General features: G+C 39.5%; 1 protein-coding gene across 2 annotated transcripts in view; it reads right to left on the minus strand.

Annotated features, from left to right (window-relative positions):
- The window catches only part of HAPLN1 (hyaluronan and proteoglycan link protein 1), a 79,642-nt gene that overhangs the window by 4,017 nt on the left and 54,748 nt on the right, over positions 1-20,877 (minus strand). For both annotated transcript variants that reach the window (XM_003785961.2, XM_012802754.1), the window contains 2 exons: positions 9,149-9,520; positions 1,525-1,827 (listed from right to left, as the gene is read on the minus strand). In XM_003785961.2, the coding sequence (XP_003786009.1) occupies positions 1,525-1,827; positions 9,149-9,520 (675 nt within the window). The remainder of the gene's footprint in view (positions 1-1,524; positions 1,828-9,148; positions 9,521-20,877) is intronic.

The raw sequence follows: 20,877 nt of genomic DNA on the forward strand, positions 1-20,877 counted from the left end.
CAAGTCCTTTTCATTACAGGTATCAATAAGACATTATTCTCACTCCAAGACTACAGTATGACAACGCATAAAATCCAGGAAGTCACTTGCCACACATAACACGCACTCAGCATGGGAACCTACTTGGTGCTCGCTCACTAGCAAAGATGATGGATTTGGGTTTTCTTTTCACTGGCCATCTGTTGGAGCCCTGACACCATTTCTTGGTTTTGTAAGGAAGATAAGTTAGTCTCAATCGCTTACTGAGTAGTGCTGTTTACTGAGGTTGCTTTACTATGTATTAGATATGAATAAAATACGACTTCAACTGACGTAAAGTGATACACACGGACTGATTATTTTCTCAGTCATCCTCGTTTTAGTTTTAATGAGACTCCCTTATCTGACTGGATTGTGATGTGTTGTCCCCTGCCTCTCATTAAATACCTATTATTGATCAGAAATTAATGCTTGCCAGTTCTTTCTAGACTGAAATGATGTGATTTAGAGAAAGGGTAGAAGCCCTTGGAACATTCGCTAGAATGTTAGTTCTATCATCTATACCAGAGGTCTGCAAACTATGACACACGAGTCAAATCTGGCCTGCTCCCTGTTTTTGTAAATAAAGTTTTACTGGAACACAGCCATGTCCATCTGATGAGTCCTGTGTGTGGCTGCCTGAGCTACAGAGTGGAAAGCTATGTTGAATAGTTGTAAAAGGTAGTGTATGACCAGTGAAGACCAAAATATTTACTATCTAGTCCCTTATGAAGAAGATTTGTTGACCTCTGATCCCTTTCTATTTTTACCAAAGGGTGTTACCAGCAGCCTCAAATATAAAAATGATCAGGCTGCGGCTTGCTTTCATGGGCGTGTGACCTGTGCACTCACAGTGGTCCCCACACGTAGAAGGTCACCATATGTGGTTCAACGCTCTGCTATCATTGTCTTACAATTCTTTATATTTTTGCAGTTTTGGCCAGGGTCGGGCTTGAACCCACCACCCCTGGTATATGGGGCTGGCCCTCTACTCCTTGAGCCACAGGAGCTGCCCCAATTCTTTGTATTTTTGAGCAAGAAGTTCCACATTTTTGTTTTATCCTGGTTGCCACAAATTCTGTAGCTCTAATTAATATTTGTTGCTCACTTCCCTCCTTGTATGTGGTAATTGGGAGAGGGAGAGGGTGGGTAATGCTGGAGCCTCCCTTACTTTAACCGAGAGAGCCATATTTTGTGGAGGGCACACAGTGGTGGCAGTGTCTTTAGCAATAGGAGATAAACCTCATACCGCATGAAAATCTATCTATGTCAGTAGGATGTAATCAAGTCTAAGAGTACTGGAAATAAGTGTTTGGGGTTCAATTTTGTGGATATTTAAAAAAAATATGACGTTCAAGGACTTTTCATATCTTAAACTAGAGCAATACTTCAAGGTTTTCTCTTTTTGATCTATTTAAGTTGATTAAAAGTCAAGTGGAGTGTTATCCTACGTAGTACAGATGGGTCTCTAGGATAGAAAGGAAAGCAGCACAGTTAGTATCTTACCATTGAAGTTGGATGTAAAACAGAAAACATCATATCTGCTTTTATCTTTATCCCAAAACCCGTAGTTCCTGACGCCGGGCACCGTGTTCTGGCCCCCACAGGGCTCTCGGGGCTTGGTGATGGGATACTGCACAGAGCCATCACTAAGCCAGCCGGCGTTGCACCAGTCCAGCCCGCCCCGCCAGGCGTCATACAGCTGATCAAAGGAGGCGATCAGAGCGTCCTGGTCCAGACAGGCCTGCTGGGCCTCATGAAAATTGAGATTGTAGCGCCCAAGTCGTGGAAAGTAAGGGAATACCACACCTGTCCAAAGGAGAAGGCAAGGGCTCAGTAACCACAGGAAAAGTAACAATTCAGACTTGACGTGAAAAACACTTGACATGAGAAACAATAGAATATGTACCAGATGAGGGAGCCGTCTGGTCAACTACCAAGGGTTCCTCATGGCCCCTTTCCCCTTAAAACAGCCTCTCCATTCTGAGTACCTCACAATTAGCTATTTGGTTTGATAGCTTCAGTGACTTACCTCTTTTGTCAAGAACTTAACCAGCGCCATGAAATTCTCCTTTCTGAAGAGATCTGTCCCAGTTTCCAAATAGCCCTCCCGGAGAACTCACCTTCCACGACCAATCCTCCAAAAACTTCCAACTGAGCCCTTTTCCCCTGGGGGAAAGTCAGTACGGAAATACTAAGGGTCGGCGGCGGAGGACGTGGAAATGGTCAGTACTGAATGCTGAGAGTGGTGGGGGATGCAGGACTTAAAGAGAGGTATTTGTTCAAAATTTGCAATTTATTTAGTAAATATTTTTTGATTAATAATTAAAGTTTTAATTAATAATGAAGTTTCTTTTAAAGAAACCTTTGGATGTATAAAGGAACTTGTTAACCAAAGATTCAAATGTAGATATAAATTTCTTCCTTTGACATGCAGATAATAACTTGCAGATAAGTGATTTCCAGTTAGGTAGCTTCTGGGGTAGGGAAACTCTGGAGAGAATTTCTTTGCATAGCTGACAAAAACTTAAACACGTTTTGTCTTAATAAGACAATTCTGTACAGTGAGGCATGCCTTCATAAAAAGCATTCTGGCTTTCTTATCTGTCTTAACCCTTCATGTAGCCCTTAATCTTAATTTCCCCCCACCTTTAACTGAATCAGCATGACTGAAACAAGGGCTTTCATTGAAAACGTGCTTTACCATTTTCAACATCCATATTTGTATACTGCAAACTGAAACTAAGGTGGTTTTTTTTTTTTTAAACTATATAAATACAAAAAATGAGCTTTCCTAAACTTGTTCTATAAAAGGTAGGGTAGCATTTGCAGATGGACTAATTAATGCTTAAGAATTACTGCAATACTTTTAAGTTTTTTATTTTTATCTATCTAAGTAGATAACATGAAAAGCCAAGTGTAGTGTTAGCCTACGTAATTCTTCAAAACTTTGAAGAATTGAAGAAAAAGCAGAGTAGGCAGCTGCTGATTGACTTATTAATGCTCAAGAATTGAAGTTAAATATTTTAGAAGATAAAAATCCCTTAGCAAACGTAAATAGGGTGACTTGGCACTTAACTTTATCTGGGAAAGTATAATGGCTTTCCCAAAGCATTTCTTTGAGCAAAGAGGATCTTTGGGTCAAAGAATTATGAGAGGTGATAGAGCTGTCTCTATATTCTGCACAATTTCTCTATAGGGTGAGGATTACCAGTTAAGAGAGCAAAGTTGCATTCTTTCCGGAACTTTAAGAAGTACCACTATGTCACAGCATCCCCCCCATGTTATTAAAAGATAATTAATGTAGAATGAATATTCAGAGCTTTCCTTGAATGTTTGGTATAGTTAGAAATAATTAGAGTTTTAGCTTGTGGAAGGCAATTAGTGTTTTGCTGACACTAATTGGGTGGGTTACAGCACATGTGCTATGTTATGAGACTAGAGCCTGTTCAAGATGATACACAATTCACTAACAGCTTAAGCAGTACATAGGAAATATTTTCTTTTATAAATTGTCCTAGAAGACTCTCCGAGGAGAAACGTCAATAGTCTTAAATCAAGCCATGTCCACTGAAGGCCTCTATAGGACACGTTTGTCCCTCTAGGGCAGTCCAGCTGGCACTGTCCACGAAAGGCAGAGATCCAAGAAGGCTTCCTGATCTCATTCTGCCTTCTCAGGTTCTTGGCTGAGAGATCTATAAGCTGAATCAGAGCCAAAAACAAAGGAGAAAAAGACTCTCTCAGTCGCCACCAACTCCTGTAGTGAAGGGGAGGAAAGCCTGGAGATGGTTCTGTCTAAGAGGACTTTGCCTGGGCACTGAGCTAGGAACCCAGGGAGCACTGAAAGTAGCTACCATAATGCTCCCCTCTCCCCCTGTCTTTATCCTCTTTGCTCAGCAGCCCTAGGAATGCTGATGAAAGGGAAAATATTCAGTTTGCCAGTCAAGATTCTTTCAGCAGCTAGAACTCCAATGAGGATAAATCTCAAAGTATCTCAAGAGAGAGAAAGAAGCCACTTTGGTTGACTTGCATTTCCCAAATAGCTCAAGATGGTAACAGGAGACAATGTTTAATTTCTAATAATTTTAGAGATCTGGAAAAGCTTTCAGGTTTAAGTTCACGGTAGTATATTTTGGTGGACTTTCACAAGCATTAGGAAAAAATTTTCTTTAGTAATTTGTCTTTGATTAACCACAGGAATGTGATTGATTGAGTTCCAAATCCAGTATATTTTTATTTGACATTTAACAGAATGAAATTATATGGAATTGAACATAATTTAATTCAGCCATTTCTTAAAGTTAAGGTGAAATCTTACATTAAAATTTTATTATTTTATAACCATAACTATAAATGGTCAATTTACTATTGTGTTAACTCAAAAGACTTATCAGGTTTTAATTAATGTTTGATGGTGGCAGAAAGAACACAACTTCTATGCCTTCCTCAAAGTTTTAAATGTTTCATTGCATTGTACACATTTCAACAATCAGATGTTTTTTATAAGCAGGGACATTTTTGAAACTACATGTTTATTAGTATTTTATGTATTTCCTTGTTAAACTTCTAGCTAGTTAAGATTTCAACATCCAATTGCAGAAGGCTTTTTGGCTCTCTGGAAAAACTTGCAGTTCTTACAGATGAATAATGGAGGAAACGGTTGCTTTCATCCAGTGTTGCAAAAATAAGAAAAGTTAAACTATTATGGGTGGGAAAGAAGGATGTTTGATTACTTTCCAAGGAATATCTGGTTCATTTATCCTTTATACGCACATGTCAAAATATAACCAAAAGCTCTTTGCTTTTCCCTGAAAGGCTGGTTTATATTATCACAAAGGCAATTAATAAGGATGATACATCCCATAGAAAAGAATAATACCAAATGATGTGAGGAGTTCAGCTCATTGAAATATGCTTGGAGGACATATTCTTTACGATTTATAATTACACAGCCCAATTCATCTAAGTTGTAGGCAGATAACAATTTGTTAAACATATGAAGAATTTTCATATCCTGGGACAAGTCCATATAAAAGTTAATGCAAGTCTCAATAACTACACAAAGTGAATATTTTTAACGATAAAAAGGGGAAGACCGTATAGTATGAACAATTTAATCTTTCTCAGGGCGTCTCATAATGCCTATCAGTGCTATGAATAGCTCTGAACTTGTCTATTTCTGAAAGTTCTCAGACTGTATTTTTATATATTAGGTCCCATTTTCACCCGTGGAAAACTAATACAATGGAAGGTTAGAAGCACATTTTTCCTCTCGTTATGTGAGTATTTATTGGTTGCCGAGATGAATTCTGCTCCCCAAACCTTGTACTGAGCTTCTAGTGACACGCTCTTGTTTTATTTGTATAAGCCTTCTTTCTTGTTGGGTGCTGTTTCTAGCAATGTGGTCAACTGGCATTGATCAGAGGGCTTTACCTAATTCATGATTGTGTATGAAAATATCGTATTTCCATAGTTAATTCCAACTCACATAGAAGTCAATCTTTATAAGGATTTATATAGTTGTTTTATCAACACTATTATGTTCTTAAGTCACAACTAAGAGCCAGGCGCTGTGCGTGGTACTCTAAGGTGTGTGTGTGTGACCTCTTCCTGTAAAGAATCCACAGTGTGACAGAATACATGGTTTGAATTCAAGACAGAATAAAAGCTTACATTATGAGGAGAAACCCCATAATTTAAGTTTCATGAAGGAGGATTATTTTAATTGGTAAAATTCTTTTGTGCAGATAGCATTTAATTTGGTATTAAGGACAATGTGCATTTTTATTTGGCAATTTGATCATGATATCTAAAATGACAAGCTCCCCTGGCCTTTGTGAGGCATAGCAGAAGACTAACAGGGAGCTGGAGTGGAACTAGTCTGACTGGTGGATGGTAGTTGTAAGAAAGTAACTGATAAGGAAAAAGGCCAAAAACTGGAACAAGAGCTAATCAATGGAAACCACAAGGTGTGTCTTTCACCATAGACTGGAAACTCTTATCTGATGCACCTTGATTGTCTATGTCAGACTATGTGAAAACTGCCCTCAGGTTATCAATCAAGTTTTATTCAAATTTTATTTTTATGGCTTTCGTTTTATTCTTGCGGGCATCTTAATTTGTTTTTGCAATTTTATTTTAAAATAAAAATCTTTACTTTATGCTGATATTTAGATAACGTAATATCCTGTCTGAGTTTTTCTTAAATTATTATTCAGGGGTAGTTGGAATAAGTAAAGGAAGATAAAATAAGACTGGCTGTGTTATGATAGTTCTGGAAGGTAGATGTTGGCATAGGAGATTCATTATGCTAGTCCTTCTTTTTTTGCCTGAACGTTTGAAATTAGCTACAATAAAAATTAAAAAAGAGTTTATCCGACTCTCTCAGCTAGCTGAGACTGAAAGCAGGCATGCTGGAATGCCACTGGCGGTATTTCCTGATGTTTTTGCTCCCAGGAATTCCTCTCTCTAACCTATGATACCCTTTCTCTTGCTTTTTCACGCTCTCTCCCTTGAAGAGAGAGGTCCATGAAAGGTCCAAATCAGGCGTCTCTTCCTTAACAGCATATTCTGTGCCCATCCTTACTGCACGCACACTCTTGTAGCTGGAAGTTGAAATGCTTTGTAAATTAGGTACCGAGCAGAGCACTGACTTTGTTCTCGGTACTTGACTGCCCGCATGCAGATGATGATTAGCACAAGGAAACAAGATTTGCAAACATCAAATATCTACAAACCAAATTGTGGCTAGAGTTGTAATAGAATTCTGTATAAGGTGCTGTGACCTTGCACAGGTCATACAGACATCATGGTTGCGGGTAGAAGTACGGAGAGAATTTAACAGCCACCGTGAGCACACTGATCCATGCAGTATGATCAGGGGACAGTTTCTACAATATTTCCCAAATAACTTTAGGGCCTTTAAGAATCTTCTGAAGCCTGAAGATGATAAAGGCTGCTGCCTTTTAAAACCTCTTTTCTCCCAGCAGGGAATTTTCTGCTTCTTGCAAACCTCCAGGCCACAGTGAGTCAGAACTCAGGCTTCATCGAAAGCCTTGGTATCAAATCCCAGCTCTAGCTCTTAGAAGAGCTGGCTGGCCATGTTATCTGAAAAACGATGTTTTCGCTAAGCCTCATCTATAAAGGGGGATTACTGAAAATGAGCAAAATAAGTAGTGCACAGGATTATAGGAATTTGTTCGTACCCACTTATTTTACTGAATTTTGCCTTAAGTCTTGAAATTATCTTACAATCTTTAGTGAACTGTAAGATTATGAAATGAAAAAAATTTCTTTGTATCTCATGGCCCCAAACCACATCTGTAAAAATATTTATCAATTAAATTGGTTTCTTGAACCTCATTTATTGGCTCCTATGCATATGTGCTGTATGGTCGAGAAATGTTTTCAAAGTATGGAGAATTTGGAGATTTGGGATGGTGCAGTGCCTAGGAAAGAAAAATTCTTTTCTTATGGTAGGTAGATTCTTTCCTATGGCATCTCTAATTGTGTCTTGGAGAAAGTCTTAGCTTGACTCTAGAATGCATTATCCTCCAACATGGGCTAAGTCTCCTTTCAAACAATGAGAAAATAGGCTTTGTGCTCAAAGTCATTACCAAGCACTGGCATCCAGCCAGAATTAGAAATATCTTGTTTTCATTGTATTTATTTTTATGACTTCCTCTACTTCTGGCAAATTATACTGGTTTCTACTTATTTAAAATTTCATTTTTAAAAATAAATATAGGGAGACAGTAAATACTAGTTGTAAATATACTTAAGTTTAAAAGCTATTGTGGCACATAACATCGGGGTTTAGAAGAAAAATTAACAATAGATAATATAATTTAAACTCTTATTTATTAAATGAGGAAGCCAAAGTACCACCAGATAAGTGACCTGCCCCAGACACAAAACTGATACAGCCTCTTGGTACTACAGCTCAAGGTACCTTCGACGACAGTTCTCAACCCACATTTGATGATAGACTGTCTTCTCCAGACCAACTACTGCTTCCATCCTGAATAAGGCTAATGTTCATGGATATTCGTGTGAATCAATAACAATGGAAAGCACAAGATTGCACATAATTAGGAGCCCAGAACTACCACTATGAGACAGGGAAAGGTCACAAAAATGCACTTTGCAACATTGTGTGATTCATTAGATATAAAACGTAACTAAATTTCCATATGTGTCACGGGATTCTATGTGATTTGGAAGGTCAAATATTCCATGATATGCTAGTGGACAGATATTTTTCCAAGACCACAAATCTCCCCAAGCTTGTAGCAAGAAAACTATAAAACATCTATAGTTTTAGGAACGTAAGGAAGGAAAGTATTCTGTCAACGCTGCCCAAATTCATCCTTCAGTGGAAAGTAACACCGAAATTTATGAGAAATAAAGTGTTTCGAGATACACGAGAAACTAATGGGGAGAGGGGCAGCCAGGATGCAAGGTCATTTTTTACTGTACACCTTGGCATCCGTGTACATGTTCATTTTTGAAGCTACTGAATGTTTTGCATATTTAAGAAATAAAATCCCACCTCCTTCCAAAAACATTCTTGGACCTTTTGCTATTTAGTGTCTCTGCAACTCTGGACTACTAAAATTTTTACTTTCTTATAAGAATATTCACATACAACTAGGGATTATTTTTTGCTAAATGAAGATTTTGCAGCCATTTTATGGAATATAATTGTACATATTTTACATATTTTAGATAGCAGATGTCCTTTACAAAACTTGCCATTCTTTTGAAACTGAGATAATTTTAGAAGCATAATAAAAATGTCTACAGTCATCTGAAATTCTCAATAATCATATAAAGGAATTTCAATTTGGAATAGCAGAAGGCAGTTTGTGAAAATTGTTAATTCAGCTCCACTGCACGTTTCTCTTAGTTGTAAATAGCTTCAGTTTGGTCATAAGCATTGTGCACGCAGCACTTCAAGTATGAAAGCTGGAATCACAGGCAGTCTGCAAACACAAAAGAATAGAAAGACGTGCTAGGAAATGGACTCTGGTTTCTCACTACATTACTATGGTAACCGCTAGACATTGCTCCTCCTGAAAGAAAGGATTGATTATTGCTTCTATCTTTAGCATGACTTATAGATGCCTACCTTGTAAGTCTAACGCTACCACAGCGGTGTCATCTTCTAGTCCTTCAATCACCTCACACTTGTATCTCCCATAATCTTCCAGGGTGAGGTCTGTGATGACCAGAGAAGCATCATTGTCGCTGCCTCCCTTCAGAAACACTCTACCCTGGTAGCCTCCATAGGTCTTCTTGTGGTAGCCCATGGAAACGAAAACATCCACTTCCTTGAGGTAATCTGAAGTGAGCTTGGTCCACTTAATTCGAATTTTGTGGATTCCTGAGCCAAATGCTGTAGGGTCTCGATAAAATGTACATGGCAGTGTGACATTGCCGCCTCGGTGTGAGAACACCTTGGTTTGTTCTGCTTCCACGAGTAGACGGGGGCCATTTTCTGCTATTAAGGAAAGAGAAGAAAAAAATAATGATTAATACACTTTCAGGAATTTTTTATAAAGTGAAATATGCTACATGTACGGGATATCTGACAGAGACTGGCTCTGCGAGATTAGCTTCTCAACCCAATCTCATGTGACAATACAGAAAGGCACTTGTAGTCACTAGAAGGCATCCATGAAGTAGTTATGTCTTTTGAACCAAAATAAATAATGTGTATTATAATCAGGAAGAGATATTCGATGTAGGACTCCACAGTCACCTGATTGCAGTGCTTTCATGACACACTCATTCACTATCTGTCTCCATTTTTCTTCCACATTCCAAATATCAAAAGCACAGAAACAAGACCAAGAGAAGGGAGGGAGTTCCACGCCTATGTCATCAAAGTAAAGCAAAAAATTTCAAGGTAAGTTAAGCCCCTGCCAGGCTTTCTAATACACGGAGTTTGTATTATATTTATAGGCCAAGTCTGTACATTGTGCTGTTCTGGCTGAAAAACTCAGAACACCCTCCCCGTCGTGGCTTCCCCTGGTTACACGTCTGTGTTACGTGAGTCGAGCATTTCAAACGGCATGTTTCATTCTCCCACAAAGTCCAGACATCAGAAGCCTTTTTTAGACATCAGAAAACTTCTAACAAAGTCTGGAAGATTTTGAAATATATTCCCCAGAATTTGAATGAAAAAGCATATCTAAAGTTAGACTCATTTTCTGACCAATGAAATAAGTATTTGCTTCCTCGGTCCCTTAAATAGTCTTCAGCTCCCTCTCTTCTGCTTTCTGCAGTGTCTTCTTTTGTAGTTATCTTATTGCTGCCACCTTTCCTTTGCTCGCCCTTTGATTTTCCTCCTCCCTCCTCCAGGGACTTTATTGCCTTCCAAAGAGAGCCTCATTATTCCAAGTCTGCCAACTCATCAGGGCTGCCGTTTTCTAGATACCAGCTGTTATTTGCAGATCTTGGCTTTCTCGGGGTTTCCCCCTGGTTAGCACGTCGTGCTTTTGACCTTGACACTACCTTTTGAGGACGTACAAGATTTAAAAATGAGAATGCTATTGCTCCTGGACACATATACCTTCTTGTCCATACCCAGCTTTGAAAAGCTGCTAAAGTTGCCTTTCATGAAGGTCTGCAGGCCTCCTGCTTTAGGCAGAACGTATTGAATAATCCTTGGCCGTGAACCATTTAAGATGTACAGATCACCAGGAAAAGTACCCACTCCCCTTGAGACAGATCTCAAAACTGAGTTATTTAATGGTACACATAGGATTCTGATTGTACAATAGAAAGTATCCCAAAAATAGACACCGCATTTCTGTTTTTAGCATGTAACAATCAGGAATAGTATTTTAAAATGATTTTTATATCATTGCATTTATAAAGGATCCCCAATCCTCAAAAAATTATGAATTTAACAAAGCCATCAATGCCCCCACTTTGAACAGTTAATGATCGGAGAGGATAATGGTGTCATTTAGTGTTTAACTGAAATAAATCACCAACTCAGATCATTAAGCATTTTCTTTCTATTCCATTCATTATCTTCTTATTTAGGACCACAGACTCTCAAGAGATAAAAGACAAATCTATCCAAATCTGCCTTATATATGATTTCCCCCCTACAATATTAATGGCTGCATCTAAATTCTACCTAAATATCTCTCGTTCCTTCTTTCAGGGACAAGGAAAATGTGCTGTTTGCTAAGTTTGCTGAGGGACATAGGGAATTTTTCCTCCAGTATTTTATAGTGGGACACTGGGTTTCTCATGCTCAGACACAAATTGAGATACGACACATGGCTACAAGAGGTCTCAGTTTCATCATTTTCTCAAATTATTTAGTTTGAAGTTAAAATTGATGACCAAAGAAACTGGGATAGAAGATATGGTAGTTAGGAGCAAGGATTTTAATGTGGTACAGACCTTGGTGTAACCTCATGTCCTCCATTTAATAGCTCTGTAGCCCTGGGCAAGTTTTTCAACCTCTAAGCCCCAATTTCCTTGTATATGAATCTGGATAGCGATCCCTACCATATAAAATTAACCTGTGATACATACAGGGCTCAGAACAGTGGCTGACTAATAGTAACTGTGCACTAAGAGTTAATCATTTCTACTGCCTACCTTATACATATCTTTCTGTCCAGTATTGACAAAATCTTAGCATATATTAAACTTCCACAGTTTCATTCACTAACAAAAATTTTTGTTTGTTTTTTGAGACAAGCTCTCGCTCCGTCATCCTGGTTAGAGAGCAGTGTCATCATCATAGCTCACAACAACCTCACTGTCCTGGGCTCAAACAAACCTCCTGCCTCAGCTTCCCAAATAGCTGGGGCTATAGGCACCTGCCACCACACCCAGATAATTTTTCTATTTTTTTGTAGAGGTGGTGTCTTTTGCTCAGGCTGGTCTTGAACTCCTGGCCTCAAGTGGTCCTCCCCCCTCTGTAGTCCAGAGTGCTAGGATCACAGATATGAACTTGTAAGGTTTTGAACCACGTGGGAGTGAAAAATAAATGGTTAAAATACCCCCTGTGTTGTATAGGAGACTCAGAAACCTATGCAGTTAGTGTATTCATAACTGTCCAGGATGAATATGGTCTAAATGTTATGTAAGTTTTATGCCATTAGAAGAGTTAAAGGGAAGATCAAAACCCTTATATGAGGAACTGAGCCTTCTCATTGTTTTCCTGTGGTTAACTATAAACATACTGATGGTACTTTAGAAGGGTAGGCTTCAGATTTTGTTTTTGTTTTGTTCCAACTCCAGCAGATGACTTACATGGTATAGGACTGAAAAATGATCAGATACTTCAAATCCATGGATTTCACAAAAATAACTTTTCTAACAAGCCTTTCATGTAAAATTCTAGCATTCTTATTTCTTATAGCAGGCAGAGGGGATGGATGTTTAGGTGTAGATGACAGAAGTCACTGGATGAGATTCAAACAACCTAGGAAAGATGTGTGACACATTAATGTTCATTACCCTGAACCCCCAGCATGGCCCTGAGAATAGTCACTGCTCACTGGCTTTGAGAAGCTCTCCCCTGCAGATTACAGGGCACGGGGCACTGTTGGAGGGAGTGGCCACATTGCTAGAGGAAGTGGCTACATTGCTGGAGGGAGTGACCACACTGCTGGAGGGAGTGGCTACATTGCTGGAGGGAGTGGCTACACTGCTGGAGGGAGTGGCTACATTGCTGGAGGGCGTGGCCACACTGTGGGAGGGCGTGGCCTGCCACAGAACAGGTGAGATCGGAGAAATCGGTGTTCTAGGGAGTCAAGAGCCCAGGCCTCTATGGCAGGCTCCCCTGTAGCTCTAGCTAATGGACTCTGACAAGCCCACCTCCTGAGAACACTGAGCTTTAGGCTCTTATCAGGCTCTGTGTCATAGGTTGTCATCACAGACATAAGCTAGGAAAAACTCTAAGTTGGGCAGGGGAAAGAAAAAGGACAAAGACAGGAGGGGAACCACCAGCACTGATTATAAACTCCTGCCCACCCTCACCTAGACAGTCTTGAATCTGATCACTGCCTTTAAAATCCTGGATCAGTCTGAAAGTGTTCCTTTCCAATCAAACTTTTCTGCCACCTGCATACTCCCCAACTCTTATTTATTTGGGGTGGGAAAGAACTTGGTGGATTACTTGTAATTACTCCACAGTTTGAGAGGAGAAAAGCATAAATTTGAAGTCACCTGATGGATGATTTTAGTATCTATTTTAGGTTACATAAAATAATTAAAGTGTTTTTGTTTATTTTTTGTCTGACATAGGATTGCAAAGGATGAATGCTTAAATTAAAACTGTTTGACCAATAGGATAATTCATTGCATAGCAATTAAACTGCAAAAGATAAAAATAAACCTCGATCATTTGGCTAAATATTGCTTGTTTTCCCCTTTTTTTTTTGAAAAATATAAAGGAACAAAGAAAACGAGGCAGCTTTTAAGCGTTCATTTTCCCTTTCAGAGTTCCTGTTAATGTGAAAGTTACACATAGACACTCAAATATACCGTTGAAGACCTTAATGATTGTGTCCTTAAATGAGGCCATCTGTTAAAAATATTGGTTAACTAAGGTTACTGAAGATGTCCAGTGGGGGACTGAATTTTTTAAGAGTGCAATTTGTAAGTACACAAATTTCCCATTTCTATTAGTGAGGGTCAATGTCAGTGACTTGAAAGATTTGATGCCCTTCAAAGCCCAGAGCTGTCTCCAGGGGAAACAGCAGGGCCTGGTGAGAGCACTAATGGGAACGTGAGGAACCACTGGGGCTCATTATTATTTTACAAATTCTGCTGTGAAATCCAGAGGACATCATTTGGTTTCACCAAATAACAAAAGCAAAGGCATGACCAAACAACTGATCTTGGTAGTTGCTATGAAATTTAGATGAAATCTTTTAGGACAAAAACAATTGTAGAAAAATAATTTAGAAATATGGTATTACACCATTACAAATTGTTCTCAGTTGTATTAAAAGTGTTGATTTTTTTCTTGGTAGTTAATACTCAAAGAAATACAAGTGCCAAGGAAAAGGAGAAGGGGTTGAGAACCAAAGCATATCTACCCCAACTGAACCGTGGATTGTGCAGGACAACCAGTCCTAACGTTGGCTACCTTCTTCACAGCTGTGAAGAGAGAAAACATGCCCCAGATGTTTGGGTTTTCTTTACCAATCGGAAGAAAAAAAATTAGGGAATCTATTTCAGATGGCTACCTAAGATGATAAGAAGGATATTCAAAATATATCGCTCTAAGAAAAACTCTACTGGCACCATTCGATTATCTTTTAATGTGGTAAAATATATATTTAAAAATTTGCCACTTTAACTATATTTAAAATGTACGATTCAGTGCTATTAATTGCTTTCACCACGTTGTACAATCATTAACACTATTTCTTTCTAAGACTTTCTTCTTTTATTTTTTTGAGATTGAGTCTTACTGTGTCACCCTCAGTAGGGTGGCATGGTGTCACAGCTCACAGCAACCTCAAACTCTTGGGCTTAAGCAATTCTCTTGCCTCAGCCTCCCAAGTAGCTGGGATTACAGGTGCCCACCACAATGCCTAGCTATTTTTGTTGTTTTTGTTGCAGTTGTCATTGCTGTTTAACTGGCCTGGGCTGGGTTCGAACCCGCCAGCCTAGGTATATGTGGCCAATGCCTTAACTACTGTGCTATGGGCACTGAGCCTCTAAAACTTTTTCATCATCCAAAGAGAAAGCTCATTTCTTTCTGACATCCCAATCCCATAGACATAGCCTGAATTGTCAACTCCATGATGTTGAGTCATTTAGAGAAAAAATGCACAAGGTTTTAAAAATGCTTCCTTATTTCATGATGTTTGTTAACACTTTGGTAGATTGGGATACATAAGACTAACACTTTGGAAGCTGTTATTTTCCTTAGGGAAGCCAAGCCTGCAGGAGGATAAGCAGCTAGGATGGATTTGTATCCTTATCGCTGTACTTACCATAGTTCATCAAAAAAAAAAAAAAAAAAATCACTTTTTTCTTATAGCATCAACAAAGTGCCCAGCATGCTGGGTCTATTACTGAAATGCACTAGTGTTACACAGCACCTGTGCTTAGCTGTAAGAGTAGACATGGATCCCTGAGCTATAATGGTAGACATAGGTCCCTGAGCTATAACAGTAAACTTGGGTTCCTGAGCTATAATGGTAGACATGGGTCCCTGAGCTATAACAGTAGACATGGATCCCTGAGCTATAACAGTAGACATGGGTCCCTGAGCTATAACAGTAGACATGGATCCCTGAGCTATAAAAGTAGAACTGGGTCCCTGAGCTATAACAATAAACCTGGGTCCCCAAGCTATAACAGTAGACATGGGACCCTGAGCTATAACAGGAGACATGGGACACTGAGCTATAACAGTAGACATGGGACCCTGAGCTATAACAGTAGACATGGGACCCTGAGCTATAACAGCAGACATGGGACCCTGAGCTATAACAGGAGACCTGTATCCCTGAGCTATAACAGTAGATTTGGGTCCCTGAGCTATAACAGTAGACCTGGGTCCCTGCACTATGACAGGAGACATGGGACCCTGAGCTATAACAGTAGACATGGATCCCTGAGCTATAAAAATAGAACTGGGTCCCTGAGCTATAACAATAAACCTGGGTCCCCGAGCTATAACAGGAGACATGGGACCCTGAGCTATAACAGGAGACCTGTATCCCTGAGCTATAACAGTAGGCCTGGGTCCCTGCACTATGACAGGAGACATGGGACCCTGAGCTATAACAGTAGACATGGGACCCTGAGCTATTATAACAGTAGATTTGAGTCCCTGAGCTATAACAGGAGACTTGGGTCCCTGAGCTGTAACAGTAGACTTGGGTCCCTGAGCCATAATGGTAGACATGGGACCCTGAGCTATAACAGTAGACATGGGTCCTTGAGCCATAATGGTAGACATGGTTCCCTGAGATATAATGGCAGACATGGATCCCTGAGCTGTAAAAGTAAACATGTGTCCCCGAGCATAACAGTAGACATGGGTCCCTGAGGTATAACAGTAGACCAGGGTCCCTGAGCTATAACAATAAACCTGGGTCCCTGAGCTATAACAGTAGACATGGATCCTTGAGCTGTAACAGTAGACTGGGGTCCCTGAGCTATAACAGTAGACATGGGACCCTGAGCTATAACAGTAGATTTGGGTCCCTGAGCTATAATGGTAGACATGGTCACTGAGCTATAGTGGTAGACATGAGTCCATGAGCTATAACAGTAGACATGGGTCCCTGAGCTTAATGGCAGACATGGATCCCTGAGCTTTAGGTATTATACATCTAAAATGAAAACCCTTTATGAAAATAGTTACACATATAAAAGACAATATTAAAGTAGAATACACAATTTGGATATTTGTCTCTCATTGTTCCTTACATGTTACATTGAGGAGAAAATATAATGTAGAAAAAAATTAAGAAGTCCCTTACCTTTAACCATTTATACTTATTTTGCTTCCTTTAGACTAGAATAAATCTAATTGTCCCTGAAACTTCTCGCCTGGAGTCAGAAGAACCCATTGTTTGGTTATGATTCTGATGTGTCTAGTCAGATTGCATGAGAAATTTTCCAGGTGCTCCCCTACCCACAATTCCTACTGATCCTCTCTATCCCCATCCAGCCTTTCCTGTCCTTTTAGAAGGCTGATTGCCTTGAACTTGTCAGAAACAAAGCATCACTTTGCTTCCCTGCCTATTCTTGCATGCAAAGAATCTTGACCCTCCAGAAGGGCATTCCTTACAGGTTCATAGAAAATGATCTCACTCTTGCCCTGTGCCCTCACCTACTTCATGTGAGTTTGAGATCATCTTGAACTTTGCCCCATCTTTGCTTTTATCTGTAGTTCAAATTTTGACCTGAAGATACCTAAATGTATGTGTGCTTCTTTCCATTTGTGAAAAATTAGAGGTTTGTGTAGCTCTGCATAAACTACTTGAAAGGATTCACAAGAAACCAAGAAGCCTGGTAGCCTGTCAGAAGCTGAGTTGGAGGAAGCCTGGGAGAGTTGCACTGTGTACACTTCTATATTTTAAAAATTTTGAATCACATGAATATAGCACCTATGCACATACTAAATAAGAATGGTATGAAAATAAATTTACAAGTAATAGGATTTACCTAACAAATAAAAAACTTTCTCTAGAATCTCTCTGGAAATATACATAAGAAACTGGCACCTACAATTGTAATATATTGTTTAATGAAGGTTTATATTTTCTCAGTAGACCTACTGCTGTTAATAAAAATGTTATCTTTAAAAATGTATTTAATAATGCAAGTTTTGCCTCATTTTCCCTTTTCCTTAAAGATACTGTGGCTAAAGATGAGATTTTGAACCGTAAAGCTAAAACCCAGTGCTGCAAATGGGGTAAGTGATGATCATTCTTTGATTTAAAGTGATAGGTGCTATTTCTCATCAGTTGTGATCTTGCTTGTTGGTTTTACAGGTGACTAGAGCACACTCCTCATCCAGCCCACCTCCTACCCCTGCCAGGGGCCGTCTTCTCTCTAACCACCGCATAGTCTTTGTGTGTTGCTCTTTCCTGTCAAACCCACAGCTAGACCAAATTGCCTAGAATTGTGTTTTTAGGGTTTATTCAAAGGACACTTGTTCTTCCTGTGGAGGTCTGCATGATCTTCATGTGCTATGAAGCATCCTCTTAGGTGTTCACTGAATCTATTTTCTTCCCTTTCTTTAGAGCAAAATTGATCCTGCCTAATACCTAAAAGTAGTATCATTTGGGGTAATGGTGATCGCGAATGGGTGCCATGTTATTGTCATATCAAAGTTTCATAGAGAAAAGTTGGGATACATTCTATCACTATTTTAGAGGATGGAGGTTTATCTAGGAAAATATTTTTAGAATTTTTTTTTTAGGGACAGTGGAATTCTTATCCCTACCCCCCCCCCGAGATGATATCTAAGATAAGCCTTTGCCATATAAATCTGATAAGCTGAGCCATTCTGCTGAAAATGGGCATGAGGTGGTCCCATGGAGCTCTAGGTGTTCCCTGAACACAGTCTGAAAGTTGTTGTTCCGAGATGTACTATTCTGATCACTATTCTGTTTCTTCTTAGTTCCCTTCTCTTTCTCTACCAAGAGAAAGTAGGGGAGGCAGTTTAGTTCTATTCTCCATTGAAGTTCTTGGTACACCTTTGTCTTTCCACATTATTTCATTTCTTTCCTGAGTAGTTACAGAGCATTGGTCAAGCATATGGACTGTGTCTCTTCCATTGTGTCACTGAACCATCCTGGGTCTCAGTTAAATAGAGTTAAGCCTTCCTCATCCCAGGGTTCCTGTGAAGATTAAATGAGATAATACACATTGGGAACTTAGCCTAGCACCTGATCTACAGAGAGGGCCCAGCTAATGTTGACTCTCATTAGCATTTACTGAAGGTCCAAAGTGTATCAGGCATGCCAGGCGCCTTCTCTCTCTGCACTGTCTGCTTACTGCACTCTTTGAGAAGAGCCTTCCTGTTACAGAAAGCATGGGCTCTGGAGAAACTCTTAATGATCCTTCTAATCCAGGACTCTTAACAAGACAGGAGTGCAACACATTTCAGGAGTACCACTCGGAAGCCTTAAAACAACTATCTCTGTGTTTACATCTCTCTCTCTCTCCATCTATCTCTAACTCTGTGTCAGCACCCAGTTTCCATCTGCCCCCCTTTCCTTGAGGGTTTCAGACAGCCTTAATTTGGGGTGGATGTGGAACGTGTGTATTTGCAGCTGCTACTCCTACTTTGCCCCTCTAAGTCCTGCTAAGAATCACCATGGTGATCTGTGGGAAAAGTTCCTCTAAAGCCCAAAACCAAACTTTTTTTTCATAGTGTTTTGATTTCTTCTATGACATAAGTTATGTAAATTTAGTGGAGTGAAATAGGGGCTATTTTTACCTATTGCTACACTTCTTTTGAGTATCCTAAAAGGCTTCCATGTAGCCCTGTGGTTCACGCATGGGTTTAGAGTTAACCAGCCTGCCCGAGTTAATCTCAGCCTGACCACTGACAGTGTGCTCTGGGGTAAGTTACTTAAGCTCTCTCAACTTCAGTCAGGTTGACCATCTCCATGCAGTGTTCCAGCGAGGACTCAATGAACAAACCCAGGTCATACCCTTTGTACTATGAAAAATATACATAGTAAATGATTTTAAATGTTAATATTAATTTATTACTATTATTGCCATTGTTATTTCTGATATAACTTATTCTAGAAGTACAACAAATCCCTTAATATCATTGTCAACATAGAGTTGTCTGCTCTGGTTAATACTTTCCACAATTTAAATTTATCTGTAGCTGGGTGCTATGGCTCACACCTGTATTCCTGGCACTTCTGGAGGCTGAGGTAGATGGCCATGAGCTCAGGAGTCTGAGACCAATCTGAGCAAGAGCAAGACCCTATCTCTACTAAAAATAGAAAAACTAGCTGGGTAAGGTGGCAGGCACCTGTAGTCCCAGCTTGGGAGCCTGAGGCAAGAGGATCTCTGGAGCTCAAGAGTTTGAGGTTGTTGTGAGCTATGATGCCAGGGACCTCTACCCAGGGCAACAGAGTAAGATTCTGTCATAAATAAATAAATAAATAAATATTTATCCATGTTATATAAGATTTATGACTAAAGATCTAGCATTTAATTCTTATAATTTTAGACTTAGAAAAAAATCAATGGTTACCATAGATATAGAGAAGTTAAGGAACATGTAAAAATAAAATGTGTATGTTTTACTATTACGTTGAATGACGTTCTTAATATAAACACACTTTCCAGGATTTTAACTGTAATAGAGGTTTGTTTCAAAGGATACAGAAAAACCAAAGCATTGGCATGAACCATTCATCTTCCTTTGGCTGTAATTATTCACATACTCCTTAATTATGGAAATATGCCTTGCTGTGGTACAGCAATAAAGCTCAAATCTACACGTCTCCACTCAGACCACTTCCATATTGTGGTGAAGTGTAAGGTCAAGTACTTTGTAATTTTCATGAAGGACACTGTTGGTTTTATAGACTGATAAGGCTAATGTGTTCACTTAGTGTAAAAGACATCAAGATAATACTGTCACAGGGTCAATCCTAGGGGCAAAAAGGGATGAAGAGGGACATTTCACTCCAGCTACATGGGTCAGGTATTAACTCTAGTGCTGAAACAAAACAAAAGTAAGTCCTCAGTCCAAGAGAGCTCCATAGGTATGAGAGTGAGACGGATGGAAGGGACTGTCCCTGTCGCAGGGGACGCGTAGCCCATTCTAAAGTGGAAGCAGACACATGTTTCTACTAATGCTGTCCCATGAGATTACAGGCTAAAAAAAAGCAGGCCTTTGAATTTTTCAATAGTGGCTGAAAATGCACATTTCAATGCAAAAAAGAAATTCCACCTCTAAATGCCTGAATCTATTCTAAAGGTTTTAAAAAAATATATGAGAAAAGTTTGCCCCCACTAGTGATCAGGTTGAGATTCTGCAAAGTGAACATGTGGCCTTGCATGGTCCTTTATTCCACCTATTGGTGCTGAGGGTCTTCAAATTTTAGATGAGGGCCATCTCCTGATCTTTCTGCACACCTGCCTCCCAGCTGAACTCATCTAGTCCCCTAGGTAAAAGCACCACTTACGTGCTAATTATTCCAAAATGTTTTCACATTGTACTTTTTACTGAGCACAAAACTAGTAGCTCTGTCTATCTGTAGAATATCACACGAGCAACTCGAGCCCTCCGTCCCTCACCCAACCTGCTCTCCTAGTCTCCTTCAAATTGGTTTACGCATCCATCAGCCATCCTTTGGTTCATGCCATAGAAGA

The sequence above is a fragment of the Otolemur garnettii genome, unplaced genomic scaffold (genome assembly GCF_000181295.1).
Source record: "Otolemur garnettii isolate 467f Iridium unplaced genomic scaffold, OtoGar3 scaffold00017, whole genome shotgun sequence".
In the NCBI taxonomy this organism is placed as follows: domain Eukaryota; kingdom Metazoa; phylum Chordata; class Mammalia; order Primates; family Galagidae; genus Otolemur; species Otolemur garnettii.